The 20,821-nt window shown below is 38.1% G+C and overlaps 13 protein-coding genes across 13 annotated transcripts; 6 read left to right on the forward strand and 7 right to left on the reverse strand.

Moving 5' to 3' along the window:
• Positions 1–116: 116 nt before the first annotated feature.
• Positions 117–476, reverse strand: PRCAT00004874001 (uncharacterized protein; the record flags this gene model as incomplete). Its single annotated transcript, XM_062954900.1, has 1 exon — positions 117–476. One exon carries the CDS (start codon positions 474–476, stop codon positions 117–119), a length of 360 nt encoding a protein of 119 aa, XP_062811556.1.
• Positions 477–620: 144 nt separating this feature from the next.
• PRCAT00004875001 (uncharacterized protein) lies at positions 621–1,553 on the reverse strand (the record flags this gene model as incomplete). The annotated part of the gene is made up of 1 exon (XM_062954901.1): positions 621–1,553. The coding sequence occupies one exon, from the start codon at positions 1,551–1,553 to the stop codon at positions 621–623; it is 933 nt and encodes a 310-aa protein (XP_062811557.1).
• Positions 1,554–2,093: 540 nt separating this feature from the next.
• On the forward strand, positions 2,094–2,900 carry PRCAT00004876001 (uncharacterized protein; the record flags this gene model as incomplete). Its single annotated transcript, XM_062954902.1, has 1 exon — positions 2,094–2,900. The coding sequence occupies one exon, from the start codon at positions 2,094–2,096 to the stop codon at positions 2,898–2,900; it is 807 nt and encodes a 268-aa protein (XP_062811558.1).
• Positions 2,901–3,931: 1,031 nt separating this feature from the next.
• Positions 3,932–8,452, forward strand: YOR1 (ATP-binding cassette transporter; the record flags this gene model as incomplete). The annotated part of the gene is made up of 1 exon (XM_062954903.1): positions 3,932–8,452. One exon carries the CDS (start codon positions 3,932–3,934, stop codon positions 8,450–8,452), a length of 4,521 nt encoding a protein of 1,506 aa, XP_062811559.1.
• A 213-nt stretch (positions 8,453–8,665) lies between these two features.
• Positions 8,666–9,871, reverse strand: PRCAT00004878001 (uncharacterized protein; the record flags this gene model as incomplete). The annotated part of the gene is made up of 1 exon (XM_062954904.1): positions 8,666–9,871. One exon carries the CDS (start codon positions 9,869–9,871, stop codon positions 8,666–8,668), a length of 1,206 nt encoding a protein of 401 aa, XP_062811560.1.
• Positions 9,872–10,150: 279 nt separating this feature from the next.
• On the forward strand, positions 10,151–10,357 carry PRCAT00004879001 (uncharacterized protein; the record flags this gene model as incomplete). Its single annotated transcript, XM_062954905.1, has 1 exon — positions 10,151–10,357. The coding sequence occupies one exon, from the start codon at positions 10,151–10,153 to the stop codon at positions 10,355–10,357; it is 207 nt and encodes a 68-aa protein (XP_062811561.1).
• A 338-nt stretch (positions 10,358–10,695) lies between these two features.
• PRCAT00004880001 (ubiquitin-specific protease) lies at positions 10,696–12,270 on the reverse strand (the record flags this gene model as incomplete). Its single annotated transcript, XM_062954906.1, has 1 exon — positions 10,696–12,270. One exon carries the CDS (start codon positions 12,268–12,270, stop codon positions 10,696–10,698), a length of 1,575 nt encoding a protein of 524 aa, XP_062811562.1.
• A 279-nt stretch (positions 12,271–12,549) lies between these two features.
• On the forward strand, positions 12,550–12,744 carry PRCAT00004881001 (uncharacterized protein; the record flags this gene model as incomplete). Its single annotated transcript, XM_062954907.1, has 1 exon — positions 12,550–12,744. The coding sequence occupies one exon, from the start codon at positions 12,550–12,552 to the stop codon at positions 12,742–12,744; it is 195 nt and encodes a 64-aa protein (XP_062811563.1).
• Positions 12,745–12,890: 146 nt separating this feature from the next.
• PRCAT00004882001 (uncharacterized protein) lies at positions 12,891–13,664 on the reverse strand (the record flags this gene model as incomplete). The annotated part of the gene is made up of 1 exon (XM_062954908.1): positions 12,891–13,664. The coding sequence occupies one exon, from the start codon at positions 13,662–13,664 to the stop codon at positions 12,891–12,893; it is 774 nt and encodes a 257-aa protein (XP_062811564.1).
• Positions 13,665–14,028: 364 nt separating this feature from the next.
• CYC1 (cytochrome c) lies at positions 14,029–14,361 on the reverse strand (the record flags this gene model as incomplete). The annotated part of the gene is made up of 1 exon (XM_062954909.1): positions 14,029–14,361. The coding sequence occupies one exon, from the start codon at positions 14,359–14,361 to the stop codon at positions 14,029–14,031; it is 333 nt and encodes a 110-aa protein (XP_062811565.1).
• Positions 14,362–14,944: 583 nt separating this feature from the next.
• Positions 14,945–16,735, reverse strand: CWC22 (U2-type spliceosomal complex subunit; the record flags this gene model as incomplete). The annotated part of the gene is made up of 1 exon (XM_062954911.1): positions 14,945–16,735. One exon carries the CDS (start codon positions 16,733–16,735, stop codon positions 14,945–14,947), a length of 1,791 nt encoding a protein of 596 aa, XP_062811566.1.
• A 165-nt stretch (positions 16,736–16,900) lies between these two features.
• Positions 16,901–19,663, forward strand: PRCAT00004885001 (uncharacterized protein; the record flags this gene model as incomplete). The annotated part of the gene is made up of 1 exon (XM_062954912.1): positions 16,901–19,663. The coding sequence occupies one exon, from the start codon at positions 16,901–16,903 to the stop codon at positions 19,661–19,663; it is 2,763 nt and encodes a 920-aa protein (XP_062811567.1).
• Positions 19,664–19,784: 121 nt separating this feature from the next.
• On the forward strand, positions 19,785–20,687 carry PRCAT00004886001 (putative pantetheine-phosphate adenylyltransferase; the record flags this gene model as incomplete). Its single annotated transcript, XM_062954913.1, has 1 exon — positions 19,785–20,687. One exon carries the CDS (start codon positions 19,785–19,787, stop codon positions 20,685–20,687), a length of 903 nt encoding a protein of 300 aa, XP_062811568.1.
• Positions 20,688–20,821: the final 134 nt, after the last annotated feature.

Here is a 20,821-nt window from a genome sequence, read left to right on the forward strand (position 1 = left end):
AGAATAAGACTTTATTGTCACGACGACCGTTGGATCCAGAATCATTACATTCCACGTATGATGTAAAATTTAACATGATCATGCATTGTTAGGTGCTTCAATGACAGCGAATTAGTTTAAAGTATGAAATGCCCCTCAATATACCCCACGTACACTGTTAAATGCATTTCCTCTTGTCTCGGTCCTGTAAATATCTGTGACTTTCTGTACTGTGATGCAAAGAATGGTAGTGTGGAAAGAGACAAATCGTAGAAGCTGTGCAACACTGGTCCAGAATCGACCCCAAATCTTTTGGGAGCATTGGATCGAGAAGACTCTATAAATGGATTATTGTGGAGAGGTTTGTTACTTTTGAGAGTATGGAAAGATTTCAGGAACATCACATCACGAAAAATACCTTTCATAGTAACATGCCTACCATGAGATAAAAAGAGGATGATTTGTATCATATTAAAAAATAGCCTAATAATCGGCATCAATACACAATATATAGACTGCTAGAATACTTCAAAAAGCGTCTATGCAGACATGGAAGACATAACTACAGGTCACCAGACCTGGGCACATCAATCTGACGAGACTGTTTATAGATATACATTTAGGACATCAAATCTGCGTTTTCATACTTGTTTGGGGTCTGCAATAGACAAAAATTTGTACTTCTTTTTCGTTATATCATAACAATCATTCAAAGCATCATCATCAACAAACCAAGTAACTCTTCCCGCAGCACCCTCATTAACAATAGAACTAGGTAAACCCTTCTCTGGCCTTTCCATGATAGTTCTCATAACTGGTGCTTTTGTTAAGCCTTCCACAACAAAAGTTACTCTATGAGCATGACAGATGACAGGAATTGACAATGTGATTCTATTAGTAGGTCCCGCTGGGGCATTCGAAACAGGAAGACACCAAGCAAGTTTTTCTCTTAACTGCTCGCCATGATTCGGAAACAAAGAAGCAATATGACCATCGGGGGCACAGCCCAACAATAATAGATCAAACAAGGGTAACTTCACCGAATCTTTTTTAGCGAAATTTCCGATCAACAACTTCTCATAACTGTCTGCACATTCATTAGGATCGTTAATTAAACTTTCATCAATATGGTAAATATTTGGCTTATCAGGACCCTCAACATGGTCAAAGATTTGTCTTTTGGCTTGACCGTAGTTCGAATCAGGACTATCGAAAGGAACTAATCTTTCATCGGCAAAATAAACATCCCATTTGCTCCATTCGATTTCATTTTGTCTTGTTAAAAGACCCTGGTTCAAAATTTTGATCAATGAACCTCCCGAAAGGGCGATCTTGAATCTCGCTTCTTCTCTCCTTTTTTTCTCTTTTCTTATTCTCCCGTTGATTGATGTAGTGCTTGGGGTACTGGACAATGAGGGTCTCTTCAAAGGGTCCGCTTTTATTTCCTCAATTTTTTCTTTGTCTAAGGTATGATAAAGTGTCATGTTTTGGGAGGTGATAACATGATCAGCTACCGCTTCAGCCACTCCTTCGAATTCACGAAAAGAGTATATCAAGGGAACTGATGTAGTCATCGCGTTATGCCTTATGCTTTACGTAGTGTCTTTTGATCTCCGCTTACTCAATCTCTGCCCTGTGGTTCGATTAGAAATACGATCTTGGATGCCAACTTATCGTGTACGAGGTACTTTCAATTCACTGTCCACACTTGATGTCTGGAACAATCTATTGCTTCAGTAAAGAAATAAACTTATTGTGGAAGGTTTGGGAAGGAGGAAGAAACAGCGGCCAAATGCCAATTGAAAATAATATCACGTGACAACAAAATACTGCCTTTTGTTGAATTGCAGCGGATAAAAAGGATGAAGCGAGATATGATTGGCGTGAGCACTCTTCAGATGTGTCCATAAACCTATACGACTTGTAGGATACAGCTGTCCATGGCGCTTAAACTGTAGAATACTTACTGATAATATCCATGAGTAATATTTATATACAGTACAAGATCATTAAAATGATCTTGAGAGTTGCCATCAAAAACTGTAGAATGAAAGACACAAGAATTGAATGCCTATGATTCCGTCAGCATATTAATTGAGGAATCTAGATAAACAATGGTATTGAACACTTATTTAGAACTAACAGTCAACCTAACAAAAAAGTTCGTGTCGGAGAACGTTTCATCCGGGGAAGAAAACATAAACACGACGGTAGAGACTGACAAGTTTAATCAGTTCACTGTCGAAAGAGACGGTAAACGGGCATATGTTGTCAATATTAATGATTTAGGAGGGCAGTCAGTACTCATATCGGTTGTTGATACGGAAGAACGTGCGGAAAGCGTTGTCATTCATTGGAGTCAAGATATACATTTGCCATTGAGAGAGAATGAGATCCAGGAACTGGTAGAAAATGACTTCTACAATAAGATTGCTTTCAAATTCGGTGGTAAAGAAGAAAAAGCATATGAAGCTCCTCCTAGGCCCACTGAGCCTCCAGTACACATAAAACCTGTTATTCCCACATCTGCAAATCCAGTATTAGTTGGAGGGGGCAATAGAACAGGTAACAGAGCTGGAAACAGAACCAGACCATCAGATATGCCAGACTTTGACGACGAATATGAAATTAGAAATAATCAGGATATAATACAAGATCCTACGTTCCCTCTGATTGGAGACCGAGACCTCAATCCACTTTCCTCCTCCGGCGACGGTGGAATGATACCATCAATGGATCATCCCATATTTGGACGGCCAAGCTCCAGCGGTGCAACCTCGAGGTTGGGAGTACCTCCAGGAGCACGATTTGACGATCCTCTTGCAGAAGATGACTTCGATTCAATGGGTAAAGGCTTACCATCGATGCTGAAGAACTTATCCGGAGGAGGAGGTAGCTTTGGTGGAGGCTTTGGAATTTAACTGAATATTATAATCGTCTGATACAGATGCGGGCATCATGTCATAATCTTAAAAAGGGCTTATATCATTATCTCTTCTCCTTTTCCGTATTTTGAGTATTTAGCTCACTAAGTAGCTAGCATAATTATCAATTAAGCAATTTCTTCTATCTCTAGCAACTGTACACTTGTCGATGACATTTTGTTTCGTGAGGGGAGAAGCCCTTTGGGACAGGCTTTTGTTCCGCTAAGCCATCGGTTCTACTGCGAACACTTACTACGGCGCTCGCTGAGGAAAAATCAAATCTCGATTATGAAATGCCTATTCCCCCGCAAATATCTCAGTAGAGTCAGCGAGGCTCCCAGCCGCACTTCACTACACAGCTCTGATTTATTCTTCACACTACCATTACTTCACAGATATGAGAGTTCTTTTTTTTTGACAGGCTAAAACTAAATCGTCTGTCTATATCTGATTCCTTACATCATTGTAGAGATCTAGTTACCTCTTCAGTCCTTTTATCTCTACGTTTTCTTTGTTCTGCTCGATTAACACTGTCTTTCCCATTATGGATATTTTTGACTTGCTATAAACGGATATTTCATGAGGAAAAATTGAAAAATAAGGTACACCCTATACACCGGTTTAAGCTATTGATTCCCTTTTCGGGAATTCTCAAGTAATCATATGTTGCCAAACCATCACAAGCATCCCCACCTCCTTCTATGACCATATAAGGTTGAGAAGATGGCAAAAGCAGATTAAAAAAATATGTGAAAGGAAGTGAAGCATTTTTAAAGTCGGTAGATTATCAGACGTTCTAGCATATAAAGCAAGTGTTGACTACTTGAAATCATAGTTAAAAGACCGCCAAAATAACAGAGTTATCTTTGGCCGCCAGTGAATCAATCATAGCAAGCTCCAAATTAAACTATTGGCAAGCTGAACCGTAATAGATATTTGCATTAACGCCACAGGCAAGAGCTACTTAGATCCCTAAGCTTAACGAATACCCAGTCTGATAGCCCCAAAAAAGGTACTAGAAGCATATAATGACTAGAACAAGCGGAGCTGGATCACCATATGAGACATATAATGTGGAAAGTCCAGTGGAGGGTATAAGGTATGAAGAGACGTTCGCTATCTCACAGGAACAACTGACCGGACAAAACTTGAGATATCCAGAGAGAGCAAAGACGAAGGGTAGCAGGGCACAAAGCGGGCTTCAGAGAAAGCCTCCGGTAGACCTTGAGCCAATAGCACCTTTAGAAGAAACTACACCTTACGGTGACCCAGATTTGGATGGTGGTGAGTATGACTCTTTACGCCCTTCGATGAACAATTTAGAGAATCAGGAGAAGCTCCATAATGAGAAAAGGTTATTTTCGTTCCTCTTCTCTAAAAAGGTACCTCCAGTCACTCCTCAAGATGAGCGTAAAGCATACCCATGGAAACATGAAAATTACTTGCTGAGAATGGTGTTTTTTTGGTTATGGCCAACCATCATCAAGGGTTACAAGAGGACATTACAACCTAATGATTTGTTTTACTTGACTGACGAGTTGAAGGTTGAGTCATTGCATGATATATATGACAATCATCTTGCCGGATATCTTGAGAAAGAAAAAAGCAAATATTTAAAGTCACACGATGACTTGACGGATTTTCAATGGCCACAATACTGCATCCCTTTTGCCTTATTCATGACTTTCAAATGGCAATATATCATGAGTTGCAGTTTTTTAGCATTATCATTTTGCTGTCAAGCTTTATCACCCTTACTTACTAGAAGGTTGATTGATTTTGTTGAATATAGATACTACGGATTCGGCGACACCTCATTGAATAGAGGTATCGGTTATACTATTGGTTCTGTGGTTTTGATATTTGTAAATGGTTTACTATTAAACCACTTTTTCCATAATGCGATGGTTTGTGGAGCACAGGCAAAGGCCATTTTGACGAAATCATTATTATTGAAATCCTTCAAATTAAGCTCAAAATCAAAGTATCAATTTCCATTGGGGAGAATAACATCATTGATGACAACGGATTTATCCAGAATCGACTTGGCAATCGGGTTCCAACCTTTAGTTGTTTGTTTCCCAATTCCTGTTATAATTGCCATCGTTTTGTTATTAACGAATATTGGAGTTCCATCGTTGGCCGGTATAGGATTATTCATCGTCTCGTTAGTTATTTGTGTTCTCTTAACAAGAAAATTGTTTCTCACTAGAGAAACGGTTGTCAAGTATACTGACGAGAGGATCAGCTTGATGAGAGAGGTCTTGAACAATCTTAAGGTCATAAAATTTTATGCTTGGGAAGCAGCTTATAAGTTGAATATTACAAAGATTAGAGAAAAAGAAATGAGTTACTTGTTCACAATCAAAGTGCTTAGGAATTTCATTACTGCATACGCCGTTACGTTACCAACATTAAGCTCCATGATATCATTTGTAACAATGTGGGCTTCGACTAACATGAAGTCACCAGGTGAGGTTTTCTCTTCACTTTCATTATTTTCAATTTTGGCTCAAGCTATTATGTTGCTTCCTATTGCATTAGCAACTGGTGCCGACGCTTACATTGGCTTTACACGTTGTAAAGACTTCTTAAATGCAAGTGAATATAACGAAGAGTTAGAATCTAAGTTGAATGCTCCTTACAACTATTATATTGCAGGTGACACCAATTCTGAATTCGAATTCAAAGGGGCATCGGTGGAATTAAGTAGTCTTGAATATAGCAAGCTGAACGAAACCATCATTGAAGTGAAACACGGATATTTTGAATGGGAAGCTTTCTCTACGGAAGATTTTGACAACAACTCTCTTTGGGATGTTGCAGACAAAACTAAAAGAAACAAGAAAAAGAACAGAAAAGAGGCGCAATTCGAAATTATCCAAAGAGAAATTAGCTCCAGTATTTCGTCTAATGATACGATGTTTGAAAAAACGGCAGCTGCATCTAATCAACACTTTCAAGGGCTCCTTGATGTTAATTTAAATATTAAAAGAGGTGATTTTGTTATTGTAACTGGAATCATTGGATCAGGAAAATCCTCCTTATTAAGTGGCTTGGCTGGTTTCATGAAGCTTTACAAAGGCGAGATGGATATAAATGACAATTTGTTATTGTGTTCTTCGCCCTGGATTCAAAATACCACTGTAAGAGGAAATATCTTATTCGGAAAGCCTTACAAGGAAGAATGGTACAGAAAAGTAATTTTTGCTTGTTGTTTAGAAGATGATTTACGCTTGCTTCCGGCAAGAGACTTGACTGAAATCGGTGAAAAAGGTATCACTTTATCAGGTGGGCAGAAAGCTAGAATCAATTTAGCTCGTGCTGTATATGCAAATTCAAGCATTTTGTTGCTTGATGATGTATTAAGCGCAGTTGATGCTAAAGTTGGAAAGCATATTATTGACCATTTATTCAACGACTTAATGAAGGATCATACTTTAATTTTGGCAACTCATCAATTATCTATGGTGGAAAATGCTGATAAGATTATTTTCCTTAATGGCGATGGATCAGTTGAATTCGGCACTGTTGCGGAATTAACTTCTAAATGCCATCAATTTAGAAGATTGATTCATTTCAATAAAGAAGCTTCTGGAGATTTAGATGAAATCAAAGATAACTATAGTGATGTTGTTGAAGAAATAAAGGCAGGAGATCCATACAGTTCATCAGACAATGAGTTCCTTGGTAGGTTAATCGAAGATGAAGAAAGGGCAACGAATGCGATCTCCTGGGGCATTTACAAGAAGTATATCAACTTAGGATCTGGAATTTTTGGTTTTGCTGCTGCTCCGGTTTTTGTATTTTTGGTGGCATTGGCAACTTTTACTCAGCTTTTCACTAATGTCTGGTTATCATATTGGATGGAAAAAAGATTCAATGGCATTTCGAGCCACTTTTACATTGCATTTTATGTATTATTTGCATTTTTGACTGTTATTTTCACGGCCATAGAGTTCACCATGTTAGCCTATATGAATAATATTTCTGCTGAGAAGTTAAACGTGAGGGCTGTAGCAAAAATTTTGCATGTCCCGTTGAGTTTCATGGATGTCTCTCCTGTTGGAAGAGTATTGAATCGGTTTACGAAAGATACCGACTCTTTAGACAATGAGATAGGCGAGCAATTAAGATTATTCATCTTCCCGTTGGCTACAATTATTGGTATTATCATATTATGTATTTGCTACTTACCATGGTTCGCTATTGCTGTACCATTCTTAAGCTTTGGATTCGTCCTCGTTGCAAACATATATCATGGATCTTCTAGAGAAATCAAAAGGTTGGAAGCTACGCAGAGGTCCTTGGTTTACAATAATTTCAATGAAACGTTGACAGGTATGACCACCATTCAATCGTTCAAAGCTGAAAATGATTTTGTAAAAAAGAACGACTTTTACATCAACAAAATGAACGAAGCCTACTATTTATCTATTGCCAATCAAAGGTGGCTTAGTGTTCACTTGGATATTATTGCAAGTTCTTTTGCATTGATTATCTGCATGTTATGTATTACGGATCAATTTAATATTAGTGCGGAATCGACAGGTTTACTATTGAACTATGTTATTCAAATCGTTGGATTATTATCTTTGACTGTCCGTTCAATGACCCAGGTGGAAAATGAAATGAATTCAGTCGAAAGGTTACACGAATATGCCTTTGATTTACCCCAAGAAAAAGACTACAAGAAAACAGAGTTTACACCACCACCAGAGTGGCCACCATCCGGTTATATTCAGTTTAATCACGTCTCTTTAAGATACAGACCAAATTTACCTACGGTGTTGAAAGATTTGAACTTTAGTATTTACCCTGGAGAAAAGGTTGGAATCTGTGGTAGGACTGGTGCTGGAAAATCATCCATTATGACTGCATTATACAGATTAACAGAGTTAGAACAAGGCTCGATTTTCATTGATGGTTTAAATATTGCAGACATGGGATTGTACGATTTGCGCTCCCATTTGTCCATTATTCCCCAAGATCCTGTTTTATTTCAAGGGTCGATTAGAAAGAATTTAGATCCGTTTAACCAGTCTAATGATAATGTCTTGTGGGATGCTTTGAGAAGATCGGGTGTTGTTGATGCCGATACGGCTAACAGAATTCGTCATACGAAATATGATCCTGACAATAATGTCACTTACGATAATCTCCATAAGTTCCACTTGGACCAATTCGTTCAAGACGATGGTCAGAATTTCTCGTTAGGAGAAAGACAATTAATCGCATTAGCAAGATCTTTGGTTCGTAATTCAAAGATCTTGATTTTGGATGAGGCCACCTCTTCAGTTGATTATGACACCGACTTAAAGATTCAACAAACCATTGCCAGAGAATTCAAAACTTGTACGATTTTGTGTATTGCTCACAGGCTAAAGACCATATTGAATTATGATAGAATTATTGTCATGGATGAAGGAAAAATCATCGAAAAAGGAACTCCAAGGGATCTTTACCACACTAATGGCACCTTTAGGCAAATGTGCAAGAAAGCCAATGTGGCTGAAAATGATTTTGAAATTGGTAGTGATGTATATTAGAATGACGATCTTCTTTGAAAGAGGGATCACTTCATATTAAAAAGATATTTTGAAGCGGAAGACATGATTATTTATTCCCGTTTATACCCAACTCTAAAGATATTTTAGAGTAATTTTAGAATAATACTCTAAAAGAAATAATATATATATATAATACAGTTGCAATTTTGCTCTTTCTATTTGAATTAGATCTAAATATTTACCTATCTAGGATTACAGTAATTGACTGACGTCATAAAATATCTGAGATGCTGACATCGTATCCATCAATGATCTCTTAATCTTTCCATTAACGTTCCCGTTACAGAATGCAGACAGGTCTGGAGAATAACTTTCGCTGGACGCAAACTGTGAAGTATATTTGGAGTACATCTGCTTTGAGGAGCTGAAGACATTCGAAACGTAGAAACCTGGATCAGATGGAACCTCTAGATAATCAGCTATATATGTAGCTTGCTTCTTAAGCTCTGAAGTAAAGGTTGCATTCACACCGGAAGGTAATTGAAGTCCCAGGGTAACTAAATCTGAGAGACCTCCAAAGAGGAGCTGAACATAACACAATTGGTTATTCCAGTAACCTGTTGATGAGTAGAAAGCCCCCGAGCTGTCGGTAGCTGCTTTTCCTAATTGGACTGCTATTTTCACCCACAGACTACTTCCAGTGAACTTAGCTAAGTATACTAATGTTGAGATTGTTGTCCCAACAGAATAAGTTAATTTGCCGTCGTTGACCTCTCCAGAAGGCAACTGTTTACCATCATAAAGCAAATGATCAGATGGATCTTGTAGATTATCTAACAACCAAGAAACGCATTCCAGAGCAAATGCTACAAGAGACCAATCAGTGTTCACTTCAAATACTCTTACGGCAGCTAGAGCAGCTTCAGCTGTGGATATAGATGCCAAATAGTCACCGTCAACACTCCAGCGAACACCACCACCATTGGAAACCCATTGTCCTCTTATAAGGTCCATCAAATCGGTCGCAGAAGACAAGTAATCGTTATTGTTAGTCTTCTTATAGGCTTCCAAAAAGACCCAAACTACTTGCGAATTATCATCAACATAGCAGTCATTGTCCTTATTTGTAGTAGCAGAATACCACCCTTCACTGTTCTTGTATTTCAGGAGTCCTTCTGCTACAAGATCAACTCTATGATTATTGTTCAGCATGGTGACAACTCGACTAGCTACAGCCAGATCCCAAAGTGAAGCATACGAAAAGCTTGATCCACACCCTGGATCATTGCTGTTCCATCCCTTCTGGTTCTCACCCCAAAATGCCTGCCATCCAGCGTCTATAGATGTATCAAACAGTCCAGCTGCATCAACAGTATCTTTCTTCACTAAAGGAAATCCATACCCAACTGCAACAATCGTTGCGATAGCAAGAACCAGCTTCAGCAATACTGTCCTCATTGTTATCGACTACCTAGATCTTACTAGCCACTTTCCACCTACTCATCCCTGGGATCTAGCTACATACTTATACTTCGGCACATCCTCAGGATTCCAAGACTCCTTCCTTCCTATCTCGCTGCCGAGACGGTAATAATTTCACTAGATTTGGACCCAAGGAATCTCTTGACAACCTGTTATAACTTTCTCGCCGCATCCTTATTGAAGTTGACTGCTCATGCAGCTATTGTGATCTGTCTAATCTAGAATCCAATTACTTTTCTTCTTACGGAAAATTCAATGGCTCCAATTATTCTTATCAGTACGGTAGCGATCCACGGAACATTGCGAAATTTACCCAGAAAGAGCCAGTCTAGGGAGGCGGAAGCCTATGAAAAACAGCCAAACCACAGTAACAAGGGGCAGATATGTATGATCTCGTTCGTTTACGAAAGAAATGGGACAATAGACGTATGTCACAGAGAGATCGGAGAAAGAACTGCCTGATATGGATTAATTCGGTTAAAGATATAGTGCAACCAAGTCTCGGTGCCAAGGGGAGACAAAGGACCAAGGCACATAGATCAGGGGGGCAACGAGAGCACTTATGGTGATACTTAAGGAAACTAGATGTGCAAAAGAGGAAAGATGTCGCACGAGCCCAGAAAGCGGTAGCAATAGTGGCCAATGCCGAGGGGAGGACTGGCGAAAGTCACTATTCCGTAGTGGAATGGTGGCCGATCTTAGCCAAGAAGAGTTTTACTTTTCTCGGTAAAAGTACTGGTTTTATCGGTAACTTAGTGGTGATTAAATAGCGAAGATATTGGACATAGAATTTGAGAGTTCTAAAGGTCATGAGCTATGTAGAATAAAAGATAGGCATTTGTCTTAGAGACATCTTCCTCTGAAACCAACGAAACCACGCTATCATCAAAATTGAGCCATTGGTTGTCTGAATTCTTTACTATAACTCTGTAGTGACCGGTATTGACAGAGCCAACGTGGCAGACGAGAGCAAAAAGTTCTAAGACTTGGATGGTACCAGGATTTTGTGTAGATTCTGCAGTGTATTTATGTATGTTAAGGAACAAAGGAATCAGTACTGGAACTTCTATTTTGGTGGAAGTGTCTGATCCAATATGGTGCTCAAATCTTTTGAGTTGGATGGTCAAAACTGGAGGAAGCTTCTTAATTCGGAGTGTCTTAAGGGCCCTCGTGCTCTCACCACAGTGCTGACAGCGATAATTAACGTCCAAGTTTTCCTCTTTGGTAAATAAATCAAGACAGTCATACAAGTTCATAGGTTTGGATGGCTTCTTGGTAATTTCGAGAGAGAGATCAAGCATTGGATCGACCGTATTAGTGTTTTCTTGACATGATAAGCACTTAATAGAGCTCTCCAAAGTACCTGAAAATGCGCTATGGGTGATACAATTGCATTCGGTCGAGTGCTCCAGGTACCCATTCTCTTGCAACTTCTTGGTAACTTTTTCATGGTCCATATGAAACTCATTCAAGAGGAATTGCAAAAATTCATGTGCATCCTGCTCCTCGAACCCTGCTAATGATTTCTTCTTATACCATGCGGTCATTAAGAGGTTTGTCATTGCAAATCCGTCTGTGCTATTAGATGTGTAAAAATTTTTGTAAATGTTGTCGATGCTACATGTTATGCAAGCATTATCTTTATCTATCGAGCCTCCGTAATTGTAGCAATAGTTGCTCTCACAGTTAAAGAAATGGTAATCATTATTGAAAAAATGATGCTTCATTAGCGGATTATGAATGAAAGTTTGCAAGATACAGCTCATGAAGCAAGTTGATCCGAGATTAATAAAGCCCCTCAAGCCACTAACTGCGGTTCTAGATGGATTATCATAGTTCAGCTTCATTTCATTCTCCCCCTGTGGTAATGCGGCACTTTTGAAATGCTTATCACTCAAAACTTCCATTCTCATGTCATTAAATTGATGATTATTCACGTAATTGCCACAGATGAAGCAATATAATAACCCATTGCTGGAATCCACGCCGAAGGAATGCTTATTAGATTTGAAGTGGGCGTAAGCATGATTATTACCCGAATAACACCCCACACTAGGGCACTGTAAGCAGATAAAGTTCTGATCAAAATTATTCAATGAGCAATCAGTACACTTTAATGATTCAGCTTTCAACCCAGCTAATTTTCCACTCGATACAATTGACCCATCCTTTTTAGATTTGTATATCCTATCCGAAGGAACAAACTGTGAGAGCATTACCGCTTGTCTGTAGGCAATAAATACAGCTTCTCGAGCCTTTGAGGCCAAAACTGAATCAATATGATTGCATGATTTTAAATGTAAGAATGAATCCACAGGCATCGTGGGAATATCACAATACCGATCAGAGACTTCTTTCGGTTCCTCTGAACTCATTGGAATGCAATAGATATCTTCGTTTCACTTGTTAAAGCTCTTGTATAATACACTAAGCCCTTTATCAATGTTCCAAGTCCTTATAAATTCGAGAGAAGAAACTGATCTAAATCATTAACATAAAATCTTATATCCCAGCCTTTCTTTCGCTGTATGAGAATCAGAATCTCTTGGATCTGAGCTGCTTCACCTCTCTAGGTGACAATCAATTATTAACTATGAGAAAGGCTCTCACCTTGTTTGAATCAGTAGATCAACCAATGAGTCTCGTACTTAAATATGAAATGCTCTTCGCGACAATTTTTATTACTATGGACTACGAACACTAACAGGCAATTACAGGCATTTAAGAACCCTAAGGGTTTAGATCATGAAGACGAATATGACTCAGTTCAAGAAAGAGGCATTTTCAAGGAACTTTTGATAGAAAATTATGTACATTTTTGGTCCCAAAAGTACTCCGTGAGCTTATAATGATAGTCTTTTCATTCCAACAGTATTTCAACAGTACAGAACCAACAAGGAGAAGACAGCTGTGGTTTTAAAACACTGAAAAGAATAAACTTCTCGTAGACAAATATCAAGGATTATAAGGTATCATCAACTGCTCGTAAAAATCGCTACTCGTAGAAATCGTCATCCTCATCGTCTCCATTATGAGAATCATTAGATCTTCCTCTCAAAGATTTTTTGACAAACTTGAGTCTTCTTTCATTTGCCAAGTCTTCTTCTTCCTCCTGGTTAATAAGAAGCCTCTTGTCATTAATGTCAACTGCACCTATGTCGACCAATACACGTTCGACATCGCCCAATCTGGTACTGTTGCCACCTAGCTGAACCAAGGTTATGTATTGCTTTACTACCTTCGTATTGTGATAGATAACCAACGTCGGACAGTTGGATTCAGGATAGTTCTCAATGCATCTTGTAGCAGGAATGTCACAAATTTTGATTTCTGGAAATTTCGAGGCTACCTCTATGAGAATGGATGCAATTAGCCTGCTCTGAAGACTCGACAGTAGAGACATGTGGACAATAACAAAGTATTCATTGGATGCTTGAGTGACTTCGGTTTCATACTCATCTTTTGACAACGGTAACACATATCCAAACTTCTTTTTCTCATTCAACTTCTTCAACTCGTCCATTCTTTTAGCTTTGTAGGAGTTCAAAAAATCTTCATCTTCTTCATCCTCAAGCTCTTCCAACTCATCCAAATCTTTGCTTTCTAGTCTATTCTCATGCTGCTTTTTCACGGCTTCATCTAATGCCTCTTCTAACTGAGCAGTTGGAGACGGCGGTTTTTCAGGAATTATACCATGACTTCTCAAGATATCATTCCATTCACTATCTTCGTTGGGATCAACCTCAACTGGGATCTTCATATTCTCCATCTTGGGCAAACTTCAATCTATTAACTTTACACTTGCCATATACTATAAGTGACTTCAGTTAGTCTTCATTCTTTATGTTCAAGCACTCTTCACACGTGAGGACGGGTTTTGCTCTTCACTCAAACAGAACAGCCGTACTACATTTTTATTATCCTTAAGCACCAAGAAACGTTCGGTAACTTAAACAAATTATGACAATTATCCTATCGTTTAACATATATGAAGCAGTATAAATATTGTATGTACAGAGTAGTAGATTAATACCGTCTAAAATTTTTCAATGATTGCGTTAAGCGGAAATGTCTCTAGTCTGTGCCCCATTCTGTAGCCATAACCCAGGTTTTCATTTCTATGAAAGTTGAGCTTATTTAGTAGCATGAGCTAAGTAGGTGACCAAATCATTTCTGTCCTTGGCCTTCTTCAAACCACCAAAGGCCATCTTGGTACCTGGAATATACTTCTTTGGGTTCTCCAAGTAGTCAGACAAGTTTTGTTCAGTCCAAGTAACACCCTTCTTCTTGTTGGCTTCAGTGTAAGAGAAACCTTCAGCTTGACCTGATTTTCTACCGACAACACCATGTAAATTTGGACCAATCTTATTTGGACCACCCTCTTCAACAGTGTGACATTGCAAGCATCTAGTCTTGAATAAGTTAGCACCTTTCTTTTGCGATCCCTTTTCGTATGGAGCTGGCATTTTATTTTATCTATTTGTCTAAGTGTTTTACAACAACTTGTTTCTTAGGGCACAAATTTTCGGGTTCTGTTAACCCTTATATAGTTGTAGATATTTCAGCCAATTGGTGTAATTGTTAACGTCCGAACTTTTATTGGCTCAGTTATATACAGGACACAAATGAATGACCATTGCATTTGCACCCACTGGAGAGTACACAACGATGAAAGGGCCAGCGGAACTGCGAAAATGCCCTTAGGATCGTATCCACCAAGCAAGGAGGCCCTCAACTGCCTTTAATTTTGACTATTGGCTTGTCCAGAGTTAGTTATCACTTTTTGCATCAAGATATACGTCAAAGTCCGAGATTAAGATAGGTCCTAATACAGATACTGAAGTGCAACAGAGCAAGGCGCAAATTACTGCCAGTATGTTTTGAAGTTGCTGCATCGCCAGCGTTGCTAAGAGTGATGCTGGAAAAGGTTCTGTCGGAAGTGATGAAATTTTGGTCGGAATCCTCCGGGGCATCGCTGGCGCACCCGTAAACAACCTGCTAGACTAAAAGCTATACAACTTCTAAAAAAAAATAAAAAAACACACGTGATTAATCACGTGTATTAATTGTCTCAGAACGACTTTGTGAGCTTGCTCTACTACCGCTGCTTGACCTACTATAGCTACCACTACTGGACCTGCTATAGCTACCGCTTTCCGATCTGCTCGATATGCTAGATCCCCTGCTACGGGAGCGACCTCTAGGAGGGGGAGGAAGATCGTTCAAGACAGCTCTCATTTCTTCAGTTAATATACCAAGACCAATGGCTGTGAAAAAATTGATAGAGAAACGAAGATGATCTGCGTCTTCGTATGTAGCTTCGATCACAGGAAATAATCCTGTTATTCTTTCTCTTACATACTCGTCTTCAAGAACTCGAGCCTTAACTTCGTTTATTCCTAGTTCCTCTACCATCTCTTGAAATATGAACTTGAGAAATACTCGTGAAGCAGAGTTTGTTTCCGTCTGTGTCATTACAATCTCATCCCAGGCTTTATCGATGGCTAATTTATCTGAAGCAAATAAGTGTCCAAAGAATTTACCAATGTTTCTTAACGCATTCGTTTCGAATTGATGTATTATAGAGTAGTAGTGCTTAAACTGCTTGACAAATACATTGTGCCATTGCCTACCCATCGAAATAAGCCTGTCTCCAACTGTGCCGAAATATTTTGAATAAGTTTTCTCTTGTGAGCAGCACTTTATGATCATGTCAACTAATATCTCATCGTTGGATTCAACGTGACGCTTTTCACGATTTAATCTGAGTAGCTTATGGACAGCTTCATCTGCAGACATGCTAGACATCATAGTCAAATAAACAGTTTTTTGAAATTCAAGCATGTTTGACTCAGTCATGTCTTTTATTTCAAGAAGCTCATCTGCTTTCTGTTCTTCTTGTTCTTCATTTTCCACATCACTCTCCTCGTCTTCCTCGTCTGAACCCCCTAATATGTCCTGCTTAATGTTGTCATATTCAGCTTCGTTGTGTTCATAATCATTATCAAACTGGAATAAATTTAGAGCATCAAGAGACTTTAGCGATTGATCCAATTCTATAACATGGGTGTTTTGGTCATCAGATTCGACTAAGTCTAGTTCCTTTTCGACTGCTGGATAGTCCTTAAAGTCTCCCCGCTTGATCTTTAAGATCTCTGTTATCAAGAACTGTGTCCTCTCGCTCAAATCAGCATCGTCATGAAGTAAACCTCGTAAGCGTTCAAAAATCATTTGTGTAGCCACCTTTGAATGGATGCTCATATAGCTGCCCACAACTTTTATCATCGCGATAGAAATTTCTACAGAATCATCCGTGGGCTTTTCTAGGAGCAACTGTAATATCTGTAGTATTAAAATTTCACTGATTACTTCAACGTTTACCAAGTGGCCAATAAAGTTGGTTGAAGAAAGACATAAATTTTTGTCATCTTTCATAAAAGCTCTCCTGAACTGTAAAACTAATCTTGATGCAAGTAACTCCCCTATTTCTGGGATCTTAGAGTTTATAACTGCTATCAATGATGCATATATTGGAGTAAATATCACATCTGTGAGTTGTGCCTTCATGAGATATCTAACCAAGACACCTTTGGCTCTTACAATATTCAATTTAAACAATTCAAGGACCACTTCCTTTATATTACTCTTATTTAGTTTGTTTATCTGTCCATTTATAGATTTTTTTAATTCTTCCCATTTAATCTTTTGATATTCCTCATTTGATGAGTCTAATGTATTCGTTATTGATTCCTGAAGGGCCCTCAATTTAGATGGTGGAACATATTTGCCCGATTTTCGATATTCTAATAGCTTCTTGTACTCTTCTGAAGTCTCCAGCATCTTCAGGGTTTAACTCGGTCTAGGTGGACCTAAATTCGTTGGTTTTGAATGTGATGCCCTGGGTTATGTGCGCAAAAACTTCATATTTTATATAGACTATCGCTCTTTTTTCATTATTATTATCATAGTTCCATTCAAAACGGTCAAATAGATTAGTAAGGAGAAATGTTCCTTAGAATATCGTCGAATATCGCTGGAGATATAGACATAATGATGTTCAGGAGATTCTCACGACACTTTGCTACAAATATAAGCGTACATGATCGAAATGCATCGATTAGAAGAGATGTGAAAACTAACATAAAGGCTAAACTTGACTATTTTGTGCAGTCTAATCAGATAGTTAGGTATAGCCCAAAGGAGATAGAAAGGAAGATGAAGAAGTCGAGTAAATTTCAAAAGTCACAGCCAAGTAGCTTTAGTGCAAGTCAGAAAGCATTAGTCGTATTGAGAACTAGGTACGATAATCATATTTTTCAGAATAGAAATGGAACTAATATTAATCTCGACACGTTAAGCCCTAATGATTTGAATGTACAATCTCCGTTGTCGAAAGTAATATTTGAAAACCTATTGAGAATCAGAAAGATGGCCAAGATTCCTATAGACGAAAGATTATGGATACTTCTCGGTACGAACCGTAACCAAATACAAGATCCCTATTTAGTCACAGAGGATGTATTAAAATTGCTTGAGAGAGATCAAGATACTGAGAGAGCAACTTATCTATGTCGACTTGCTGGTTCGAGGAATGGGACTGTGGGTATGAATGCAATTTTGCAATGGTTATTGGAAAGAGGTAAAGTTGACCTTGCGCTCAGAAGCTTTAATGATAGAAAAAAGTGGAACTTGGCTCCAAACACTCAGACTTATGTTATCTTGTTTGGTGGGATCGCTAAGACACAACAATGGGGTCAATCTTCGAAAGTACTTTGTGAACGTTGTATAGAACTTTTCCAGAGTTTGAAGGAAGGAAATAAATCGGATTGCTCAATTGAGCAGTTCAATGCATGTTTGGGCTTATTAGTCAAAAATTTTGATGATGGTCAATATCTAGCTTGGTCCTTTTTCGATGAGTTAATCCCTAAACCCGATCTGCATGATAAAAAATTGATACCAGATAGATATACGTTCACTATCTTTTTAAATGGGATTAAAAAATATCATTTTCATATGGCTGAAAACATTAAAATGGATAGAGAACTATCTACTGAGGCAAAAACACTAAAGTTGTTAGAAAACCAATCGAAGTTGATATCCACCGCACAAGAAGTTCTATTGAAAGTCATAGACTCGGCCACTCCACCTTCTCCACCCACGAAGAATGAAGCAGAGGCTAATCCCGAAGTGTTACGAGCTTATCGTGAAAAGATAAAGATTCCTTTGCTAGAGATAGACTCAAATTTCGTTAGTGTTTTCATTTCTTGTTTCATAAACCACTCATGCGGGACTGGATCTAGTACAAGCCTGGCTTCTCACTATATATATGCTCAACGGGGTCTCGAATATCTTCAAATATGGTGTCCCGAAATAAGAGAAGTGCTTCAATATGCTGAGAGAGCGAAGAGCTCTAGTTTGAATTCTTTAGTCAAGAGTACTGATATTCGAGTTAAGAAAGCAATTACCGCCTATGAGGACAAAGCACTTGGCTCAAATCTCATCGATGCTAAGTTGGATGAAATTATACCTACATTCTCTTCTTTAGAAAGCAAGAAGATTAATCCTTTGGTGATTTTCCCACCACCACCTCAGACTACAAAGAAAACAAGGGCAATATTTAACGGCAAAAAGAAACCGCTAGTTGACTTTTCACGTCCTCTAAACTCAGAGCTCAAAGAACTTAAGCTTGATAGAATTTTCAAGCGCTCAAAGGGCAAGTTGGGAAAACAAATGAATAAAGAAGTGCAAAAAAAGTTTGAGGAAAAGACCGCTGTGAATAAATTCTTGATTTCCCTAACTATGAATGGCTTGATTGAAATGGGTAAATATGAGGAATTCATTGTTTCTGTATGGTATATGTTAAAGCGATGGGGAGGTATGAATGCAGATACCGAAATGATTCTTAAAAGAATAAATGAAGCTGGATTGTTTTCAGATTTGCTACAAGAAGAACCTCCAAAGTGGAATCGTGACTTGAAAATAACAAGAAAATTTAATGAGCAGCAGAATAATGGAAACTTGATTGACATTATGTTGATTGAAGACGTAATCTACAAGATCAATGACAGTATAAGACAAAGTGGGAGAACAGGAACAACTTTGGCTTTGGAACTTTTGTCTACACTTGTTAAAGAGAATGCAGTTACTGATATAGGTTTGGCACCGAGGTACAAGACGTTTGATGTAATATTTTCATGCTTGGTAACCGACATTCACTATTTCAAGGATTACAATGAAAATCAACTAACAGTTAAGAATAAAAGAAGAGGCGTTCCTGATAATACACCTCGTAAATCAATCAATGAAGGTGAATTGAGGACTTTTTTGAATAATCTTAACGTACTTATGGACTGTGTCTTAGTTAACGAAAGTCAAATCGCAGTACAGAAGAAGTACTTGATTCCCAATTCATTTGTTCTTTCTTATAATAGACTTATCGAGAGACTTTATAATACCACATGGTTAGATGTTTCTCCTGAGCTGAAATTAAAATATCATAAGCAAGTAATTAGGTCTGGAATACTCTTATATAAGACCGAAAGCCTTGTCAACCCTAATGAGCCTTACAAGTATTCATTACCTATTTTACAATCAATTGAGTACGTTTATAACACTCTTAAGGTGTCGCAAGAATTATCTACAAACGACAGAAAGTTAATGAAATCATTGAAAAGGCTTTTCCAGCTAGATTCTCATGATCCTTCTTCGTTGGAGAAGCTTGAATCAATCAATTTTAGCATTTACTCCCACCTTAGCTGCAAAATATAGACTTATTCATTATATATATATATCTCAATCCTGTACATAATCCAATAAAAAAATATGGCTATCTATCGTACTAATCAGCTGATAAATGCTATTCTACTTCATACCCTAAGGGCTTCTCGCAATGGATCATCCCATTTTGGTTTTAAAGGACCCAATTGAGTTTGATTATTCTAAGATCGTTGAAAAAGTCATTAAGAAACTTACAAGGGGATCACCGGGCCTTGATATATTAATTGAGAGAGGGATCGAAACCACATACGAACTCAATAATGTGTTATCAGTTTATTACCAAACAGCTCGTAAAGCAGCTATAGGCGCGGGTTTTGGTTATGGGTTTGATATTAACGTTTTGTTTAATATTCAAGATATTTCAAAATTAGGTTGGAATGTTCTTTACAAGTCTGATTCTGAGACCTTTGAAGCTATAAGTGCCAAAAAAGTTGTACTGGTTGAAGGTGGCTCTACTAAGGCAGTATTGGCTGATAAGAAGGCCGACAAGGATTCCACGCATTTCATTTCAGAGTTCCCTACGACAGCTGTAGGTGGGACTTTCGACCATTTACACGATGGCCATAAGATTTTACTATCTATGGCCAGCTTTCTTACTAAAAGAAAGCTAATAATTGGCATTACTGGTCCCAAATTATTGGAAAAGAAGAAATTTGCAGAAGTTTTAGAAAGCTTTGAACAAAGGCAATCAAAAGTGATAAGTTTCATTCAAATTATATCAAGAAAAGAAATCACCTATGAGATATATAAAATCAATGATGTATGTGGACCAACGGGATATCTCAAAGACATCCAAGCGTTGATTGTCAGCCGTGAGTCCTTTTCGGGAGGAGAATATGTTAATAACTACCGATCTGAACATGACTTACCTAAACTAGATGTTATCGTTATAAACGTTATAGGTAAAGACAAGATAGAAGATGACAAAGATTTTGACGGTAAATTGAGCTCAACTGCAATCAGAGAAGAAGAATACAAAAGGATATATGGGAAAGAGAAAGGTGGAGCCATCTAGTTGGCTTTGAGTATTAACTAAGCCTCAGAATTTATGTTGTTATCCAGTTTTTTGAAGTCTTATAAATTACATAGGTTATGGCATCGTTCAAGTACATCAAATGCATATTTGTAATTATATAAATGAACTATCCC

The sequence above is a fragment of the Priceomyces carsonii genome, assembly GCF_900007245.1.
Source record: "Priceomyces carsonii strain CBS4050 genome assembly, scaffold: Debaryomyces_carsonii_scaffold_5, whole genome shotgun sequence".
NCBI classification, from domain to species: domain Eukaryota; kingdom Fungi; phylum Ascomycota; class Pichiomycetes; order Serinales; family Debaryomycetaceae; genus Priceomyces; species Priceomyces carsonii.